The sequence below is a fragment of the Podarcis tiliguerta genome (genome assembly GCF_965153285.1).
Source record: "Podarcis tiliguerta genome assembly, chromosome: 8".
In the NCBI taxonomy this organism is placed as follows: Eukaryota; Metazoa; Chordata; class Lepidosauria; order Squamata; family Lacertidae; genus Podarcis; species Podarcis tiliguerta.
Genome location: NC_139541.1, coordinates 27,106,336 through 27,127,592, shown reverse-complemented (window position 1 = coordinate 27,127,592; position 21,257 = coordinate 27,106,336). Strand labels below are relative to the sequence as shown.

The 21,257-nt window shown below is 46.0% G+C and overlaps 2 protein-coding genes and 1 long non-coding RNA gene across 3 annotated transcripts in view; 1 reads left to right on the top strand and 2 right to left on the bottom strand.

Moving 5' to 3' along the window:
• Window positions 1–1,669: 1,669 nt before the first annotated feature.
• YBX1 (Y-box binding protein 1) lies at window positions 1,670–15,245 on the bottom strand. Its single transcript, XM_083452240.1, has 8 exons — window positions 14,750–15,245; window positions 12,072–12,135; window positions 7,365–7,398; window positions 4,685–4,774; window positions 4,208–4,510; window positions 3,748–3,830; window positions 3,382–3,647; window positions 1,670–2,044 (listed from the first exon to the last, which is right to left on the bottom strand). The coding sequence occupies exons 1-7, from the start codon at window positions 15,012–15,014 to the stop codon at window positions 3,413–3,415; spliced, it is 1,074 nt and encodes a 357-aa protein (XP_083308366.1). The 5' UTR covers window positions 15,015–15,245; the 3' UTR covers window positions 1,670–2,044; window positions 3,382–3,412.
• LOC310682963 overlaps window positions 12,147–21,257 on the top strand; it is a 25,610-nt gene continuing 16,499 nt past the window's right edge. The window contains exon 1 of the long non-coding RNA XR_014514211.1: window positions 12,147–14,515. This is a non-coding gene — a long non-coding RNA (uncharacterized lncRNA). The remainder of the gene's footprint in view (window positions 14,516–21,257) is intronic.
• Window positions 20,588–21,257, bottom strand: part of PPIH (peptidylprolyl isomerase H) — a 10,545-nt gene continuing 9,875 nt past the window's right edge. The window contains exon 10 of the mRNA XM_083452303.1: window positions 20,588–20,714. The gene's annotated coding sequence lies outside the window, so the exon portion shown is untranslated. The remainder of the gene's footprint in view (window positions 20,715–21,257) is intronic.

Genomic DNA, 21,257 nt, shown 5'->3' with positions numbered 1-21,257 from the left:
AGCTCTCACTAGCCCCAGTCAGCACAGCCAATGCTCAGGACTAATGGGAGCTGGGGTCCAGCAACAGTTTGGAGGGCCACAGGCTACTCATCCAAATGACAAAGCACAAAGCCTTGCCCCAGCAAACACTCACTTTTGCCAGCATTCAGCTCCCAGATTGACAGCTTTAATTAAAACTTGTCATTTTGTTTGCTCTCAAGAACATCCCATTTCTGGAAAAGCTCTGCCATTTCCTTGGGGAGGGGGTAGGAACACTCCACAACCAGTTACTCAATATGTGCTTCTTTGCATTTGGTAAGAGCAGGGGCTCTACCAGATGGACAGCAGCCTGTCCTCCACCAGAATAGAAAGGGTTACCCCTAGCGCAGTAATGGCCAAACTTGGCCCACCAGCTGTTTTGGGACTACAATTCCCATCATTCCTAGCTAACAGGACCAGTGGTCAGGGATTATGGGAATTGTAGTCCCAAGACAGCTGGAGGGCCAAGTTTGGCCATTACTGCCTAGCACATTTGAACATCATTTCCTCAAATCATTGCATTTAGGAAGGGCTTACTCCCTGAACGTGAGAGCTTTGCCAACATACACTGACAGCCTCTGAACAAGCAAGGTAACATTGGAAGTTGGGCAACTGGTAAATTTTCTAGCATTTTGGAATTTTTTTTTAAAAAAAGAACAGTTCCACTGACAAAGTTCCTTCTTACAATTTACAACAAAGCCTGGCTGATCGTGATGCTGTAGATTTTCAAGGGAAATTCATAAAACCAGTTTGTTTGGATGCAACATGTGGATTATAAATGAAAAAAATCGGGGGGGGGGGGGGTATCCCAAAGCAATAGAAATTGAGGGGTGGGGGATTGCATTTCTAAATTTCCAAGATGCATTGGTAATGCTGTGCCATCTTCTTGGCTTATCTGCTGGGCTTTTGTTGCTGCCTCCTCAAATAACCCCTTCCTCCCAAATCAGCACCAGCAGCCACAGGAGTTTCTTTCAGCACTACATTAATAATAAAGGTTGCTATCAGGCATGAGATAAAGCAACCTCCTTCTCCAACTGCTGAATATGCATTTAAAGAAACCAGTTGATACTTTGTTAAGAGCTAGGGAAACTCTTCCAGAGTGCTAGAACTTATTGGCAAGTATGAGCCCCGCGTGAAAAAAAGGCTATTTCCAAAATCATCTACAATGACTCCACCCCCACCACAAGCCTACAATGTTTGCAGCCGGTGCTGAGCCTGCACAAACCAAATGATGCAGTATGCCAAGGGGAGGATAGCCTGCTTGAGGATTAAGAGAGTTGACAGTTTCCCAATATAGGGAATCATCTCACATACCAACACCTGGATACAACAAAGATGCACCTGAAGCTGGCAGGTTTGCACCAAGCCCAAGTCTTCAAGAAGTAAAAAGGCCTGGTTTAAGTATGTCCAAAAAGCCCCAATATCTCAAATTCCTTGTTAATTTGGCCCCATTTATCTGTATTCTGATTTGTATAAATACCCAACTAGTCCTTTATTCTAGGTGTTTTAATTTCGGCACTATGTGTACATCAGACTCACAACACATTAATGTCTGGGGTTTGAGAAAACATGTCCTCCTCTGAGCTTCTGAAACGATTTATGTGGAGAGAGGGGGGAGGATCAGTTAAATCATAAACACACCACACCAGGCAATTCTTAAGACCTTTATTAAGAGATGCTTGCAGTTTGACTTGAAAAAATCAGGTGTATATTTCATACAAATTAAAAATGAGGTTCTTAAAAATCCGAACTGACCAGATATGAAACAATTTAAAAACCTTTAAAGGTGTATTGAGAAAAAACAGGCCTTTAAAAAACATGTTTGTTGCTCCAAAAAGGAGACCACTTTAGGTAAAAATAATAAAAATCCCATGCTGCATAGATAATGCAGAGAGTTCGAGTTATCTGGTCAACAGCAAAAAGCAAGCACTTAAGGTCTTCAGTTCCAATTCTTCTGTTCATTTCTTATTGCTGGAATTTCATATTCTCCTTAAAATTTCATATTCTCTCTTCTTTGATGACTAAACTGTAAAGAGAAAAACAAGAAGTCGCCTTACCATACTGGGTAAAACCCAAACCCCACAAGAGTAGGTCCACAGATGGCCTCTGGGCTCCACTTACACACCACCACCACACAGTGCAACATGTCGGCTGCACAACCAAACCTAGGCATCATGCACAACACTCTTTGGACTACAACGGGGAACTTACAGGGTGGTATGCTCCTCCAGCACTGAAGTGCTCCTTGTGCATATATAAAAGGAGACTGCCTGGGAACACAGTTCTAACCTATCCATCTTGCCAGGCTGCTTTTCTATGTGCAGGATTTCTGTTCTAACTGGCGAAGAATGCAATCATGCCATTCACCACTTGAAGGCTATAGTGGTTCAATCCAGACTCAAGTTAATGCCCTTAACTGTGGAGTGACAGAAACTAGGGCTGTGATTCAGCCTCAGACAGGACATGTGGTTTGGCAGCTCTCCAAGGGCCAGGAGTCAGGAATCTTAACCCACTACTGACTGCTTCTTGGAAGCCTCATTTAGACTCAGTACCATCTAAATGTGAACTCAAGAAAGTTGCTTGAAGGAAAACCTGTTAAAGCCTTTGGGATGAACTTCCAAGCATTTATTTCAAAGGGCTTGTGTAAGGATCATCTTGTAAGCTTTCCTAAAAAGACCACAAGCTGTCCAATGGGAGTGCCCCCAAGAGTTTCTTGGCTGATTTCCAAGTTTGACCTCTAGAAAACTAGAGGGAAGGCCTGCAACTGTCGCCTGTTGTGACTACCACAGAAGGTTACTGCTTGGCCTTGCCAATTCAAAACACTTCATCTCAGCTGTAGGACGTCCTTTCTGTGGTCTATCACCCTTCCCAATTTCACCCAAAGTGACAATGAACATCTACCTTTCAATGTGAAAACTGTTCTACATGTTGTAGACAAAATTACGACTTTGCCTGACCGTACACACAGCTCTTCTAGTCTTCACAGCGCAGTGAGCCCCTTTCTGGGCTATTCACTTAACCTCTGCTTGACCAAGGTTTCTAAAAGACCACCTCAGATATTCACAATTTAGACTGCATTGGACTCCTTTCACATGGCATCTTAGAACAGCCAGGGGGGATCACTACCACCCCAAGCCCCTTTTTCTTACTACCCAATGAATTCAAAATCTCATTTACTCCTTTGTGTACTGTGGTTGGTCCTAAGGGCTTTCTTATGAGCTGCGTTGTGTTTTTATCACCACCTCCAATTCATTTAGCAGGTTTCAAGTGCCTATCTAAGGGCAACATTCCTGCCAGCTGCCTACTAAACAGGGCTCTGGACCCATTTCCCCTCTCTCCTGGTGGGAATTGCAGCCCACTTACCCGGATGATGGTAGAGATGGTAAGCCGGCATTTACTCAGCCCCGCCCTGCTCGGCCTCGGGAGCGGACGTGTTCTCAGCTGATGGTTCGGCTGCCTTTGTCTCTTTGCCATCTTGTGGTTTAGGGTTTTCTGGGCGTCTGCGTCGGTAATTGAAGTTACGGCGGTACCGACGTTGAGGTGGCTGCTGACCCTGGGCCTCATCACCCTGGTTCTCTTTGTCTTCTTCATTGCCTTCCTCCCTGGGCTGTCGTTGGCGAGGAGGACCCCTGAAAGGTGCAGCAAAGCTGTGAGCATCTTACTCCCACTTCTAGGGGCAAAAGCATTTAAAGCGCCTGAGGGTAGGACATGCTCTCTGAGGGAACTCACCTGCGATAGCGTGGTCTGTAACCCCGATACACATTCTGTCTGACAGGTCTGCCTTGTTCTCCTGCACCCTGGTTGTCAGCACCCTGGAAGATGGAAGAGGTTATAAAATGGATTGTGGTTTGCATTTAGGAAAAAATCCTGCCCTAGGCAAACTGCAATAAAAAAGCAATTCATTTTAATATGGAACGAATTCACCAAGATTAAACTGATTTTTTTTAGGGTCACCTCAGTTTAATAGAAATAAAGCTGTATTACTTGGCTTCACTGTGAGGAAAGAAAAATGCCAAAATGTTGTAACTTGCAGCAACCCCCTGAATTTCAAAAAGGCCAGCGCACAAAAGGCAGGTCTACTAGCTTCTGGTCTGGGTATGTGCACTACTGGCAAGGAATCCCATTATTCAGGCTAGAGTTTCAAGTTTTCAAACCCGGCTCTCAAGAAATCTTCATTAGTAAAAATTACCTCCACTATCTCGCCTTGCACAGGAGCATTGGAATACTGTGGCCGCCGGCCGTAGGGCCGACGCATGTAGTAAGGTGGATACCGCCTCCTGCGGTAGGGGCGGCGCTGTTGGGATTGGCCTTCTGGGAGGCTCTCTGACCCCTCGTTCTTTTCCCCACTCTCACTGTTTTGGTAATTTTGCTGGTAGTTGCGTGGAGGACCTCGACGCCGTGGATATCGTCTGTACTGGTTACGGTCTGCTGCATATTTACTGCCTTGCACTGGAACGCCACCAGGACCTGTAACGTTGGCTGCCTCTGCTCCCTAAAAATAGCCATCAAGAGACAACATGAGCAAGTGTCAGCTGCGCCAGCACAAGCACAGAGAAACCTCCCTGCTGCACCCCAGACAGAAGGAAGCTGCTGGCCTTCACTTGCTCAGCAGCTGAGATCCAAAGAGCAGGAAAGCCCCAGAGTCAGTCCAGGACAGTCACCTCACCTTTTCTCCTTCAACCACATCAAACTCCACAGTCTCTCCATCTCCTACACTGCGAAGGTACTTCCTGGGGTTATTCTTCTTTATAGCAGTCTGATGAAAAAACATTTCAGATTTAGACTTGTAGACATGTTGTGAACTCACCTGAGATCTATCGGCGGTTCACAAATTTAATAAATAATAAATTTTAAAAGTGCAAGTTTTCTAGATTAGTGATATACCCATGAAAGACCAACAGCAGATGTATATCCTGCAATATTGAACATATAGAAGGAGCCATCAAATGTGTGGTAGGTCCCCTCCCAGTAACCTGTCCAGGGTAACCTTGGGAGTAAGTATGTGCCACAAAGACTTTGCAGTCATGCCAGAGATGCATAGGAAGTACATTCTGATTTACTACGTCCCTTCTAGCCCTAATTTTCTATGCCAAAGACATTAACAAGAAAAAGAATTAACTGGTGTTTCCTTCCAGAAGTCTATGTAATTCAGGGCAATCAGTGTAAAAACTCACATGAGTGTCATGAGCTAGTCTTTCTCTAACTAATAGAACAAATTCTGTCTTTTTGAGTGGCAGAAGCTTTAATTCTCAGCCACTCATGTGATCACACTCTATTAAACTGACCTTCATAGTTTTGCTTACCAAACAATTTTCAGTGTCAATAGTAACAGCTGCACTAGGAGCAAAGTTAAATAGTGCTGACAACATATTCCTGGTACCCTGCTTCTGAATCAGCAAGCACCACTAACCCCATTTGAAACTAACAACCCTAATGCCCAATTCTTAAGAAACAGAACTACACCAGGGGAAAGAACAAGTTGCTTCTCATAGGGCTTTCATCCATTTAGGCCTCCCAGCAAGGAAGCCATCAGACAACCCAGGGAAGGGAAATTTATCCACCACCAAGAAACAGATGGAAATGTATCCCAAACAGAAATCAAAGAATCACAGAATCATATAGCTGGAAGGGACCCAAAGGGTCATCAAGTCCAACCCCCTGCAATGCAGGAGGACCTTCCTTAATCAGACACCAGAGAATGATACATACTTTTTGAAACTTAATTAAGAGTCCTTGAATTGAGAATAAGACATTTGTCTTTAGCTCCATCCATTCCTCCTAAACGAAAACTGAGCACTAAATCATATTAATTTAACAACTGAATCAAAGCCAAAAATTAGTTACTGGCCCCCAGCCACTCTTATCAAGTTCAAAATGTTCCTCCCGGGCTTTTCTGAGGGAAAGGCCAGTAGGGAAAGCAATTGATTGGCAGCTGCTATTGGAAGGGCTCTGTGCACCTCCAGCAGTGATGACCGTCCCCCGACTGCTGGTCTTTCCCATGAAAAGGTTTGGCAAGGAAGAGATGAAGGCACCCTGAGCGCCTTTCAGCAGCTAGCTCTAACTCTCCCCTACCAAACATTCCTGCTTCATAGCAGGAAATGCTGGTGTTTGCTGGGGCTTTGCTGATTTGGAACCCACAGTCTTCCCCTGAGTGGGGAGAGCCATAAAAGCAGTGGGGCAATCTCTGCCCAGCTTCAAAGCTGGGAGGGTGGCTCTCTGCTGAACAATGGATGGCCTCACACTTCCTACTGCAGCTAGAGCAGGGGTCACCAACCTAAGGCCCATGGGCAGGAAATCATGTCTGCACAGACACCAAAAATCACGTGTTAACAATTGCGGGCGCGCATGCTCACGCAATCTGGCCCACGGAGGGATCTCCACTGGACCGATCCGCCCCAGACAAGATAAATCTTGCCGACCCCTGAGCTAGAGGAAACCTGTGCAGTGGGCAAGGTTTCCTTCTCTTTTATCACTCTGCTTTGCCCACCCCCAGAAAAATATTCATATTTGACAAATTATCATCTTGGTTCTTTGTTTACAAAGAAAAGTATCTTTAAGGAGCAGGATTCAACTAACTGGTCCTGAGAAGACCAGGAGAAGGGGATTGTTCCATCTGGCAAACTGAAAAGCACTGGCTGAACAGAACAGCTGCTGCAGTGCTACACTGAATTCTTCCCAATGTGTCTGGCAGAGGCACCCAAGCAGCACCATTAATTTTTCAAGTGGAGACCAGGTCATATAAATGACAGCCACTGGTGTACAGGAAAAAGCAGGAGTCCCCAAAAAGGTTGGCACCCAACCAATATGAAGTCCCCAAAAGCCTGTGAGTGCAAGGATAGATGATAAGAACAAAAATACTTTTGCTATTTTTTAAAAAAAACTTAACAGTGCCTAATAACCCAATTAGACAGAACAAAAAGCAGGCATAAGCCATTGTGTGACTGGTGGGACGCAAAAGCAAAGGTAAGGTAGCAAAGGGATAAAGACCAACCAAGGACAAGCAGGACATGGGTGGGCTGCAGGGAAGTCCTGACCACTTAGGCACTGCAGGCAAAGAACAGAGGGAAGAAAAGCACAATGAAGAGAGAAGGGGCATGAGATGCCAGGTAGGCAAACAGGCACAGTGTGTTGAGCATTCATAGGCTCTTAAGATTGGGTTTTGGCTACCTTATGTCAACTGGTTTCCCTTATAAAAATTCCACACTTTATAACTTCAGTTCTGAGGCAACACTGACTTCTCCCAAGAGCAACAGAACTGATACTTTTCCACCCCTTTCAGCTAATGCACAAAGTGTATCATTTCATCAAAATCCAGCATATCTTGTTGTACAAGGAAACAGTCTCACCTGGTGGACAAACACATCTTCCTTGGTGTCATTCCTGTAAAACAAGGAGTTTCATATTCAGAAAACATGACACAAAAACCCAGCATTTTCCAGGAAGGAGTGGCACTCAATTTTGGACGGAGGCCAGCCTGTAGCATTGGGGGACTGCCAAGGAACAACACATATCACTCCTCACCCCACACCCATGACTTTCTTGTGCTAAAAATACTGGGAGTGTATTAACTTGGAAGTTTCGTATTTCTTTTTGCGGACTCTTGCAATTCTGGCTACAATGATCAAGCAGGTGTAAGTTGAAAGTTTGCCAAAATGCCTTTTTGGACAAATGACAGACCTTTCCTGCAGAAACGTTTTCATTAATATTTGATTTACAAACACTCTCACACTGGAACACAAACATTAAAGGAATATTCCAATATATGCCTTATTATTCTATTATATTTTGACTTCCTAAATAGGGATTATTCTACTTTCTCAGTAGAGATTAAAAAAGAACAAATAAAAGCAGGTAGGGTTTCTACATGTCTCAAAGCACCAAGTATAGTCATCAACCCTTCCCCTATCCTGCAGTCACAGAGCTGTACAGGAGGGATTACCGGATGTAAACACAGTCACTGCCAGAAGACTGTATTGCAACAGCAGAATGAGCTAGGTGGAGTTTATGACTGGACACGGGTGGGGCTACAAGTAGGACAAAGATTTTCAAGCGTGATGTGGATAAATACAATTGACTCTGTACAGAGAGTGATTTCTGATCAGGTGTATCAACTACACAAGGAAGTTACATGCCAACATTAATTCATAGAATTACAGAATTGTAGAGTTGGAAGGGACACCAATGATCCTGTAGTCCAACTGCCTGCAATGGGGAATCACAACTAAAACATCCTTGACAGATGCTTAAAAACATCCAATGAAGGAAAGCACCACCTTTTGAGGAAGTCTGTTCCATTGTCAAACAACTCTTCCTAATGTTTAGTTGGAAACTCCTTTCTTGTAACTTGAACCCATTGTTTCCAGTCCTAACCTCTGAAGGAAACAAGCCTGCTCCATTTTCCATGTAACAGCCCTTTAGAAATCTGAAGATTGCTATAACTCCTCTCTTTACCAGGCTAAACACACCCAACTCCCTCAACTATTCCCCATAAGGCTTTGTTTCTAGACCCTGGATCATCTCAGTTGCCCTACTCCATACATGTTTTAGCTTGTCAATATCCTTATTAAATCACAGTACCCAAAACTGGACATAGTATTCCAGACGTGGTCTGACCAAGGCAGAATAGAGCAGTACTAGGACTTCCCTTGGTCTGGACATTGGGCATCTACTGATGCAGCCTAGAAAATAACCAGCCTTTTTTTTTTTTTTTTGGCTGCTGCATCACATTGCTGATTCATGTTAAGACCCCTAGATCCTTTTCATAAGTGGCTGGGTATAAATAATAAATTATTATTACTATTATTTTAAAAATATAATAAAGCACTGTTGGAAAGCCAGGAGACCCCCATCGTATATTTGTGCACCTAGTTATTCCTTCCTAAGTGCAGAACATTACATTAGTCCCTACTGAAATTCATTTTTTAGTTTTTGCCCAGTTTTCCAATCTGATAACCCTGATTCTATCTTCTGCAGTATTAACTACCTTTCCCAGTTTGGTGTCATCTGCAAATTTGATGAGCATCCCCTCAATACCTTTATCCATATTGTTTATGAAGACGTTGAGCAATACTAGTCCCAGGACAGAACCCTGTGGCACTCCACTTTTTACAGGATAACGAGGAACCATTAGTGAGCACTCATTTGGTTTGGCCCGTCAACCAGGAGCTGTCTCATTTCAACTGCCATTTCCTGAAATAACCCATAGCGCCTTTAAGACCTGTGCATGCCCCCTTTTGCCACACTGCACATGCAATATCACGGCCCTGCCAAGTCATATTCAGAAGTACATGACTGATGGAGCCTATCTCAATATCTACCAAGGCCCATTTCAGTCCTGCCTATTAAGACCCTCAACTGATTGGCCTGAGGTAAACCAGACCCACCTGCATAGAGGCCAAACATACTAGAATAACCACTGTTTCATACATGACTGCTATTGAAACACTACAAAAAGTGCTGCCAGCTGTAGTGATGTGGAGAAATGTCCCCAAAGAGGCAGCAACAGCCGCCCTGCCTTTGCACTTAATTGCAGCCATGGCATAAGAAAAAGCGAGAGGAAAACTAATTGAATTCCATATAAACTGAAGTCACACTAATCTAAGGCCTTAATACAGATCAATGCCATTCACAAGACAGATTTACATATGGCAGGCAATGCAGCAGGGCACCTACACATCTCAAAGTGGACAATCAGCCAGAAGGTACATGTATGGCAGAGGTGGAGGAACTATTTAAGCTTTTTATTGTTTTTTAATTACCTACATGCTTTTCATTTGCCATGTACTTTAGAGAAGCCCCTGGGGCATTTCTCTGGGTTAGGCATAATGACCAGGAATCTAATTAACATAGTTTACTCACACCTGCTTTGAAAAACAACCCAAGGTAGTCCCAACCCAAGGCAGACAGCTAGCAGCACTTTATTTTAAGTGTGTGTGTTATACACACACTCTGTAAGAACATCTGTAGATAAAAATCTACTACCCTGTATGACCAGGGGGTTTGGTTTGCTGTGTGCTCCTTTGGCCAATGTTCAGAGGCAAATTAGCAGGAACTGTAAGTAAAAGATGGCTATTACCACTGTGGACAGTCCTCACCAGCCTTTATAGATATTTGGACTTGCCTTTTCACTCTCATTGCTGCTTTCCTTATTGAGACTGAGGGACCCCAAAAGGAACAAAACTACCACATGGTATTTTACTAGCCTTCAGCCAAGGGGTATAATCATTTCCTAAATCTGGCCGTCTCTGTTACAGTATGCATGTTGAGTCATGCTCAGTTTAGGTCTAGCACTCTCTAGAAGTTCTGCTGTCTCAACTGCTCTCTCTCATAGTTCACCTATCTTTTTATACTTCTTGGCTCACATTTGATGTATTATGCCCAGTCTTCCTCTAATTTACATGTTGGAAGAACAGAAGTTACAAAGAACGGGGGGGGGGGCACTAGGGGGCGCATTGGAAGATGGCCGACAATACCATCTCTCCGACCTACACGGGGTAATTAAGAGGCTGTTATGGGAGTAGGCAGCCTCCCTTGTTGCCCCAAGGAAATGGGGAACACTGCCCTTGCCTGCTGTGCCCATAAATCACCCCCTAATTCGAAAGAAGGGGGTGAGGGCCCTAGGCAGAATGCCCCCGTGTGGACCTCGGCTCTCCTGGACGCTGTCTCTGATCGCACACTAGTTGCAGCAATTTGGAATAATTAATTACAAAAGAAGCAAGTGCACATATTTCAAGTGAAGAAGGGGAGTGAAGTCTGCTAATTTAAGTGACCTCTGCGAAAGAAGACGACGGGCTGGAGAAACAGGAATATTTTACGATGAAGATACACCAAAGGCGGGGTTAGTTGACAACGGGGCTGAATGGGGGGGGGGGACCTTTTTTACTTTTCCTTCTATGTGATTTACAAGAACCCCTCCTCATTAGAACCGTCGGTTGAACTGACCCAAGCAGGATGATTAAGGTCTGTGTGGAGATAAACTTTAACCAAAAGTATGCTTTATGGAGACCGAGAAGCAATAAGAGCTTTTGGAATGGTGCAGCAATTAATTCGGAGTCGCCATCTTGCCAAAGGATTTATAGCCGGGAGGAAGAATGGACTTGTTTTTAGACTGCATTCCTAGTGAATCTCCTCAGAGGTTTTGAGAAAGGAGACAGGTTGGTGAAGATTAATGACGCTAAGACTGTTTTGATGTATTGAAGTGATGTTATATAGAAAACATCTGGATATGGCTACTGGATAAAAATATATATATATAGCCACACAGGATTACAAACTGTTCTAACCAGCTTGCGGAGACTATCAGAGGTCACAAAGAGAAAGGAAAAATATAGGAAAATAACAACAAGAGATGTGGAAAAATAATAAGAAAGGACTGGATAGTACTGTGAACATCATAAGGTTAGATTTGTGGACATTAAAACAGCAGTAAGAAGCAAGAAGTTGATTGGATCCTTTCGGAACTTGAAATATGGGTACCCCCAACAAAAATTTAAAATTTGGCTGTGTAATTTGGAATTTATGTAATTTGGTTTGATTTGATGTGATTGGTCGGTTAATAAAAAAATTATTCTTAAAAAAAAGAAGTTACGAAGAACTGCCAAGGTACCATATTAAAGAAGCCATCTGTGAGTAAACATTTATGTCTCCAGCTGTTTTTGGACTACAACTCCCATCATCCCTCGCCAACAGGACCAGGTCAGGGATGATGGGAATTGTAGTCCAAAAACAGCTGGATGGCCAAGTTTGGCCACCACTGTACTAAACCAATCCACTGACATGTACAGCAAAGAAGCTGAAGCAGAGTGGAATCGGTATCATTAAGTCCTGTGCACAAATCTAGCTCAGCCTTCATCCATCTGCTTTTGAACTACAAATCTCATCAACCCCAGCCAGCATGGTGCCATGATATGAGTTTTAATCCAAACAGCTGGAGGGCATCAAGCTGGGAAAGCCCGATCTAGCTTGATACTCAGAGGACAGCTTTAGAGTGAAAAGGCACATTTCACTGGCCTAAATCAGCTTTCAAAAAATGATCACATCCAGCCCCTTCTCACCTGTTGATGAAGCCATAGCCGTTCCTTACGTTGAACCATTTCACTGTCCCCAAAACCTTCGTTGCTACAAAAAAAGAAAGAAAGAGTGACTGCAAGTTAAGATATATGCTCCCTCTGCTCCTCTCTCTCTCTCTCTCACACACACACACACACTATGAGGGGCCATTCAAAAAGGTCTGAGCCACATATAGATGTTTATCACTGGACTGCAGCATCATGGCTGCTGCTCTCATGTACCAAAAGATGAACTTTCCTGATGCCATGGGTCACACATGAGTAAAGAAGCTTATTGCCTTAGCTATGAGTTCAGTTTGGTGGCCTCAGGCAAGGTACCCTCAACCCTCTCACCTGCAATAAGGGATCTTTATTGAGATAATTTTGTACTGCATTTGCACACACATATACTGCAATTACATATGTGTGTGTGTACACACACATATATGTGTTTATAATTAAAAACTAATTTATAATTAAAATATAGAATTTATAATTAAAATATGATGTATTTCAATCTATTTGAAAACATGAAAGGAAATGAAGATAAGACACCGTCAATATTAAAAGAACTTCACAAAACATGCAGCCCGTTCCTATACATTCACTATACTATACCCACTCAATAAGGTAGATGTATGACTGCAGCTTTCAGATTTTTTTAAAAAAGATATATATAATTTAAACAAACTTTAACAGTTTTTTTGTAAGGCTTTAAGTTGCAGGAATGAAACTTCAAAACTGACTCCAATGGGCCTTGTGACATCCCAAAGTCCTGAATCAAGGGATGAGCAATCAAATCATGTGCACATTTCTGTCAATTTGCCAACCAGCCCCCAAAAATAACAGCAGCAAAGCAGAGCCTGGCCTGCTCTTGTGCATTGAAAAGCCATTTGATATGTGGAAAACAGATGCAGCTTTTCACAAGGAAAGGAGCATGATCCACCCGCAGACCAAATGGCTATTTAAAAATGGACAAATAGAGGGGAAGGGGAGACTCAAAAGATGGCAACCTGCTAATGGACAGTGGCATGGGAAATGCTACTGTCATTGTTGGTTTTTGTGTAAAAAGAAAAAAATGGATGTAGCTGAGCACATACTTTAGCATGCAAAAGGTCAAAGAATTAATCTGAAGCATCTACAGCTAGGGCAGAAAAAGACTCCTTTCTGAAACCAGGCAGAGCTGCTATCAGTCTGCAGATTAATATTGAGCTCAGTGTAATTCAGTATAAGGCAGTTCTTCCTACTCACACTTCAATGGCAAAACACACCTTTTGAAGCTGGAAGGTCTCGTGTTCAAACTCCAGCATCTCCAGGTGAGGCTGGGAACATCTACTGCCCCAAACCCTGGAGACCTGCTTCAGTCAGTGTAGTCCATTCTGAACTGCATGACTCAAAAGTCTAATATGGCAAGAGGCAGCTTACTATATCCCTATAACCCTCAACCTGAATCTACTCCCCATCCCTGATTAATGTAATTTTTTAAAATATTAAAACTGGCCCTCCAGTAAATAAAACAAGCAAATTTAATTAAAACTTGCAGTAATAAACTATCAATTAGTTATATACACAAGCACACACACTCTCCCCTCAACTGTCACACTGTGGTAACCATTCCAGCAGGGGGAAAACTGAGAAGCAGAGTTCACTCAATCTGCTCTGCTGTGACAGGCCAGTGGCACCATGCCTCCTCTCCCCTCACCTGTCACCTAGGGGCAGCCATTCCATTAGGCTGCCCCAGTGGGAAGAACAGGAAGCAGGGCTCATTCCACTAGCTTTGCTGGAGGCCCAGCTTCCTCAAACACCTCCTGCCCCAGAACTAGTGCCTAAATTTAGATTTCCCCCACTTCCCTTGTGTATCATGTTTTTTAAAAACTGTAAGCCTGCGGGGCAGGGACTGCCTTGATTTGATTGTATGTAAGCAGCTCTGGAAGTCTTTTTGGCCCAAGACTATGGTATAAAAATGTACCAAAAATTCAGCTACATGAAACATCACAGCTACTGTTCAGAGAACAATCTGCGGCTAATAGCATCAATAACCGGGATTAATGGAGAGCAGGGAGGGGGGGCTCCCCCACTGCAATCACACAAAGGCTGCGCGCGTGGCGGACATCTTGCGCCGTCTTCTCGGCCACGCCCCCTCCCACACGCACGCACGAGCCGCTTGCCTTCCCTTTCCCCACCAACATTTTCTCCGCGCAGGCGCGCTAAGGAGAGGGAGCGCGAGGCAAGGCGCCTCAACGGCCGGGGCACGCGCTCGGACCTGAAGGGAGGAGGGGGGGGTCTTATTAGAATATGAGGAACTAGGGGAGGAATAAAAAGACTCAACGCGGCCAGCCAATCCAGGAGGGGAGAACGGAACGGAGGCGGAGACAAGAAAAGGCACGAGCGCGAGCAACCAGCCCACCCTCAGCCAATCATCGAGGCGGGAAATGGAACGTGAGTGAGGAGTCGGGAGGGGGGAGAGTAGGGGATTAAAAGCGCGCGCGGGAGAGGAAGGGGGACAGAAGCCCACGGAGCTATCCCAGTCTGTCAGTCGCTCAGCCGCGCCCCCGTTAGCACTCGCGCGCGCGCCCCCGCAGGCCCCGCCCACCCTCCCCTCCTCTTTCGCTCCTCTTTCCCCCGCCCGTCGTCCCTCACACGCTCCTTCCCTCCCTCTTTTTTTTCCGAGCCCCCAGCCTCACCGATGACCTTCTTGTCCCCGCCGGCGGGGGGCGCCGCCGAGCCCAGGCCGCCGCCGTTGGATCCGTTGCCGCCGCCACCGCCTCCTCCGCTGCCGCCGCCGTTCCCGGGCTTGGCGTCCGGGGCGACGACGATGGCGGTTGTGGGGGACGGGGGTGCGGGCGCCGTCAGGGGGGCCGCCGCAGGCGCCGCCGCCGCTGGTAGAGGGGCGGCTGTGGCTGTGGCGGCTGCGGCGGTGGGCGACTGGGTCTCGGCCTCGCTGCTCATGGCGGCGCCGGTGTCTGTCGGCGGACGGTGGTGGTGACTGGCTTTCGCAGCAGCTGCAGCAGCGCCGCCTCCCGCGCGGTGTTGATGGTGACTCGGGGGCCGGCCGTTGGCGGGGGGGGGGCTGCTCCCTTGCTCCGGGCTTGCTGGGCTCCGCTCTCCGCTCCCGATACCGATCGAACTGGCCACAATGGCGGCGCGCACTCGCTAGCCACCCCGCAGGCGCCGCCCACCGTGCGGCGCCTATTGGGCGCCGGATTCCGTCAGTCAGTTGCCGCGCGTAGCGATTGGGGTGTCGAGGCGCGCCTGAACGTTCGGGCCTATTACATTGGCCTCGGGAGCCCGTCTGTCAGAAGCTGCGCGCGGCCATTGGCTGGGCTTCAGTCCTCTTTTCCTCCCTCCTCTGAAAAAAGAGTAGATAGGTTGTAACATGCGCATGCCTGCCTCGCACAGTCTGCCAGTCGATGGGTTTCGGGTGGTGATTGGGCGAGAGCGCTCCCTTTTCCTGCCCCTCCTTTTGGGGAAAGGCACAGTCAGGAAGTGCCCTTTCCTAACCCTACATGGGGACCATGTGGTCGAGGGAACCTAGGTTCCCTTTCCTTGTGGGGCCGCTGCCGCCCTTCCCCGTTCAGGGCCTACACATTCTCTGCCCATGCAGTAAACCACGTTTACTCGGAAGCCCCATGTGGTTTAGTGAGACTTACTCCCAAGTAAGTGTGCACAAGATCGTGGTCTCTTGTCGCTCCGTGTGCTTACTCAGCCTTCGTTATTTTCACTGGGGCTTGCCTCTCGGGTAAATGTGGCAGAACAGCGGTGGAGAACCGGTTTCGAATACCAAAGGCTTCCTTCCCTCGCGGGCCAGCACCTAAGGGCCGCGTGGCAGGGGTGGGCGGAGCCGGGGCAATAGTGGGTGGAGCAACAGGTGCGACTCTTACCTTTGTATGGGAGACTACTTCCTGATCCCACCCACGCATTGCTCGCCCCAGCAAGCAGCACTCTTGCTATTCTATAGCGTGCAGAAGTCTCCGAAAATGGTGTGGAGCCAGGATGGTGAAAAGGGCATGGGCTGGGCAGAGTCCCAAGAACCAGGTAGTGGATAGCTACGATCCGCCTTTCAGGACCTGTGGTTCTACACCCCAGAGCCTTAGGGCAGCTCCACACTAAACATTTTAAATACATTCAATGCGCATCTAAAGCACATGGAAGGACAGATCCTGAAGCGGAGGCTCCAATTCTTTGGCCACCTCACGAGAAGACTCCCTGGAAAAGACCCTGATGTGGGGAAAGATGGAGGGCACAAGGAGAAGGGGACGACAGAGTACGAGATGGTTGGACAGTGTTCTCGAAGCTACCAGCATGAGTTTGACCAAACTGTGGGAGGCAGTGGAAGACAGGAGTGCGTGGCGTGCTCTGGTCCATGGGGTCACGAAGAGTCGGACACGACTAAACAACAACAAAAGCACATGGGTTTTCTCATGCTTTTTTCTGGGAGGATGCAGGGGTAGGCGTACCCCTAAACATTTTGTGAATCCAAGTTTGGCTTCATGGGGGGGGGGCAGTATTTCAATATGAATAAGAAAATGAGAGTACCCCTAAACATTTTAAGAAAAAAAGCACAAGTTCTCTCAAAGACCCTACAGAACTCTAGTTTTTCCCTCACAGAGCTACCATTTCCAGCACCCTTAATTCCCAGGATTTTTTGGGGGAAATCATGTGCTTTAATTTTGGATCTGCCCTTAGTCAGTGGATAATAATAATTTTATTATTTGTACCCCAGCGCCTCTGATGGGCTTGTCCCAGCCACTCTGGGAGGCTTCACAAAACATTAAAAACTTCCCTATACAGGCTTGCCTTCAGATGCCTTCTAAAAGTTGTATACGTAGTTCTTTATTTCCTTGACATCTGATGGGAGGGCATTCCACAGGGAGGGTGCCACTGCAAAGAAGGCCCTCTGCCTGGTTCCCTGTAACTTCTCTTCTCACAGAGGGAACCACCAGAAGGACTATTACCCTTCTAACTTGGAAGTAAACCCTGCTGTTTTCAATGGAGTTTTCTCATGCATCCAAAGCAGAATTACCTAAATGTAGTTCTTAATTGTGGGTATACTTGCATAGGACGGCTGCACGCAGATGAAAATGGCTTTATTTTCCCTGATGTGAGTGTTCTATTGCAATTGTCTTCAATAAGGCTCGGAGCCTGATGTACACTTACCTGGGAGGGAGGCCCACTTACCTCAGTGGAACTGACTAGTTAGTAGATAGACATGCATAGAATGACACTGTAAAACAACTCACTCCAGCACCTGAAAGACTTCCTCAGTTTTGCTTTACCTATCTGTCTATGATCACTTAGGAACAGAGGAACCTGGCTTATAGAGTCAGAACATTCGTGCTATCTACACTGACAGTGAGTCTCCAGGGTTTCAGGCAAACCATGTCTCTCAGCTCTGCCTGGGGTGATGGGGTATTGAACCCAAACCTTCTGCATGTAGAGCAGATGCTGGACCACTGTGCCTTCCACCACAAGAAGACTGGGACTGGCAGTGTTCACAAGCTCTGACCCAGCCTTAATGAGAAAACAGATGGGTTGGTTTGTTCAGCCTTACACCAAGGCCATCAGCATCCTGTTAGAAACCAGAATTTTGTATAATTAATGACACGTAAAGCACCCCCATGTAGTTTTTACTCAGAACTAAGTCCAACTGTGTTCATGTATGATTTGAATCTGGTTCCCCAAGGTCCTGTTCTTTACTAACAATCCTTGATCATGCCTGGGAACTTTGTGTCCCTCCTCATTTGAACAAACCAAGGAAACTTTGCCAAAGTGAATTCTAGCTTCCCCCATTCATCCTGAAGCCCCTGTGAACATGATGGCTTTGAAATAAGCATGGTTTAGATTCATTCGACCCTCTTACTCAGACCACATTTTGTCCAACCCACATCAGCTCATCTTCCCAGGCACCAACTCCTAGTTCTTACCTTGAAAACTCTCCCCAACTTTTTCTATCTGCTTTTATTTCCTTTTAAATGTTTGTCTGAGACTTTTGCTCCTCCAGCTCCGCCACCCTCAGGCCATGCAATGTCAGCCATTCTGCCTTGTTTCCCCTTAGGCAGCAGTGGTGCAAAGTTTGGGGCACCCTATGCAAGTGCACCTGCTCCTAGCATCTGGTTGCTCAATATTTCAAAGAGTAGACAGACCCTTGGCGTGGTTTTTCTTTGTTTTTACACGTCTGAGTTCTGATCGTGCTCCTCAACACTGAAGACAAAGAGCTAAACACCAGGAAGATCTACCTGGCAGTAAGAGCTGCTTGACAGTGGAACGTACTCCCTCGGAAGATAGCGGACTCTCCTTCCTTGGAGGTTTTTAAGCAGAGGTTGGATAGCCCCTCTGCCATGGATACTTTAGTTGAGATTCCTGCATTGCAGGGGGTTGGACTAGATGACCCTTGGGAATCCCTTCCAACTCTGAGTCTATGAGCAGGTATACTTGCATGACACAGACTGCTGACCTAGTTCAATCCCAGTAGAATGACTTTTGCGCTATGGAAGCATCTTGCTTCTCTCCTTCACCCAACCCTTTGCCCATTCATCCTCTTCATGGCAGGGATGGGAAAATATGTGGCTTTCTGAATGTTGCTGGACCATGGTTTTCACTGGGGGAATTGGCCATGGTGTCTGGGGCTGACAGGAGCACAGCATCATCTAAAGGGCAGCAGGTGTCCCATAGACTGGTGCTTGAAACTGAGTATCTGATGGAACCTGCTGCCATAGCAGCAATGAAGACTCAGCTGCATCTACACCCTGTGGTCATTGCCTGATCAAAGTATCTGGCAAGCCAGGAAGCTATTTTGCCAAATGTCAGAAGGGTAAGTCTGTGCAGGCACCACCTGCGAACAGCACACTGGGCAGGTCAGTGGATGACCACAAACAGGAAGCAAGTAAGAGTTGGCAAAGACATTTCTGTAATCTAGGAGAGTGCTAGCTCTAATCCCTCTCTCCTGGTCTGCCAGAAATCCCATTAGGATGTTATAGGCACACGGGCTAGCAGAAAGTTATAGACAAATAGCTTTTGTGGCGTATTGTGCGATTTCTCAAAAGGGACACTTTAGATCTGTATCTGTTCGCTCTATTACTTCCTCTCCCCCAGTAACCCATTAGCCTCTGCTTGAAAATTGAGAGGTAGACATTTTATATATATATAAAGTAGGGTGAGATCCAAAAGGCACTTGCAACTGTGGCAGCTTAGCTACTGCCCCTGCCAAAGCTGTTTCCTCCCTCCAATTATTTTGCTGACTTTTATGCTGTTCCTTCAGTTAATTGCTTATTTCAACCTATAGCTATACTGTATCCTTTTTGGTTTTTAGGGCAATTTAGGATATGCTTTTAATAATAAAGATAAAGGGTTTTGTACAATGCTAATTCTACTGTATACCCACTTAAATTATCGAACATGACTTAGGCCCATTTCTTTCACTGAGAAAGTTAGATATAACCCATTATTCCTGCTACACCCACACAAGATGAAAACACCAGGCTGTGTTGCTGTATACTCCTTGCTCTGCTCTTCTGGGGAGAGGCAGTGTCCAAATACCCAAACAACCACTTCCTGGGCATTGTGCTTGCTGTCTGCTGAGGATTGTATCCAGTTCTGTCCCTACACCGGGTAGGACCACTGGAGTTAATGAACACAATAACTTGAGTCCACCACTTTCAGCAGGTCTCCTCTCAGAGTAGGACATCATTGGATACACCCTTAAGACTGAGCCACAGGTGCTTAATGAATCACACAAGGTTTCTCAACTGGATTTTTTCCTTCCTATTTCTCTGAGTAAAAAACGGGCTGCCACACCTAAAAATAAAATGACATATACCTATCATATATACTGAGAACAAACTTGATTCTCCATGCCATTCCTTCTCCAAAACAGCACCACCAATACAGAAAAGAGAAGGAGCAGCAAGGCTTGAGTGAACCCAGTGGTTTGCAAAAATAAATTTCATGGGGCAAAAGCCTTTTTTGGGGGGTGGGACTCAACCCAGTAAGGATTAAAAATACTCTGGTCCAGAAGACTAATTGTTGGAGGGTTGGACAGAAAATGGGGGAGGGGGAATGGAATGAAGAAGAAGAAGAAGAGTTTGGATTTGATATCCCGCCTTTCACTCCCTTTAAGGAGTCTCAAAGCGGCTAACATTCTCCTTTCCCTTCCTCCCCCACAACAAACACTCTGTGAGGTGAGTGGGGCTGAGAGACTGTGACTGGCCCAAGGTCACCCAGCAGCTGCATGTGGAGGAGCGGAGACGCGAACCCGGTTACCCAGATTACGTGACTACCGCTCTTAACCACTGCACCACACTGGCTCTCCTGAATGGAGAGTTCCGGAAGAATCCTGGTGGAATCCTGAACAGGAGGCATGGTGCACTGCAATGTTTTATTGTAGGCCTCACTTGCAATTGACCCAGGTCCAGGTTCCCTGGGATGACTCACTCGATGGACTTTGCTGATGTCACAAGACAATGGCCCCCAATAATTCTTCCCGTTTGGCAATTCCTTGTGCATTCCAATGGAACAACAGACACTTAACCAAATTTCTTTATTTACAATGGGGGGAGAAAATTAGTTTGGAATGTGTGGTAGATGAGGCACCACAGGAAAAACATGGAACAACCAGGAGGTGATGGTGATCCAAGATGGAAAGAGACTAACCTGGAATCAGGAAGAGGCAAAGAGTCAGTCATCATCACAGCTCTAACACAGTGTACCAGAAACAGAACATTTCAGCCCAAATAAGATGCTTTGTGAATGGATCTTGGCAATGCCACTAGAGGTCCGTGTGGGGTTGCAGCACCCAGAGATACTAGTGATCCACTCAACTATGCAGCTGGGGAGCCCACAGGATGGGTAAAGTCTTTCTCCAGCTAGAGGGCCACATTCTCCCTTGTCCAACCCTACGTGGGACTTTATGCCATTTGTGGATGTGGTCACACCTGTTGTAGGGGCTGGTGATTGCCAAAGCCTAAGAAGGGTCTTAAAGAGGATGGATTTTGTGCCAAGGCAGCTCACACGATGCAGTATATGAGTGTTGTCAGCAGACAAACCTGATTTCCTTTCGATTAATATTTTCTGCATTTATTGTACTTAATAGAATTTATTTAGCAATGTGTTGTGGGAACTTGAGGGCTCTCAAGGAGAGTGTAGCCTCCACTCTTGACCACTGTAAACCTTTATTCAGCAATTGTTCTGAGTTGG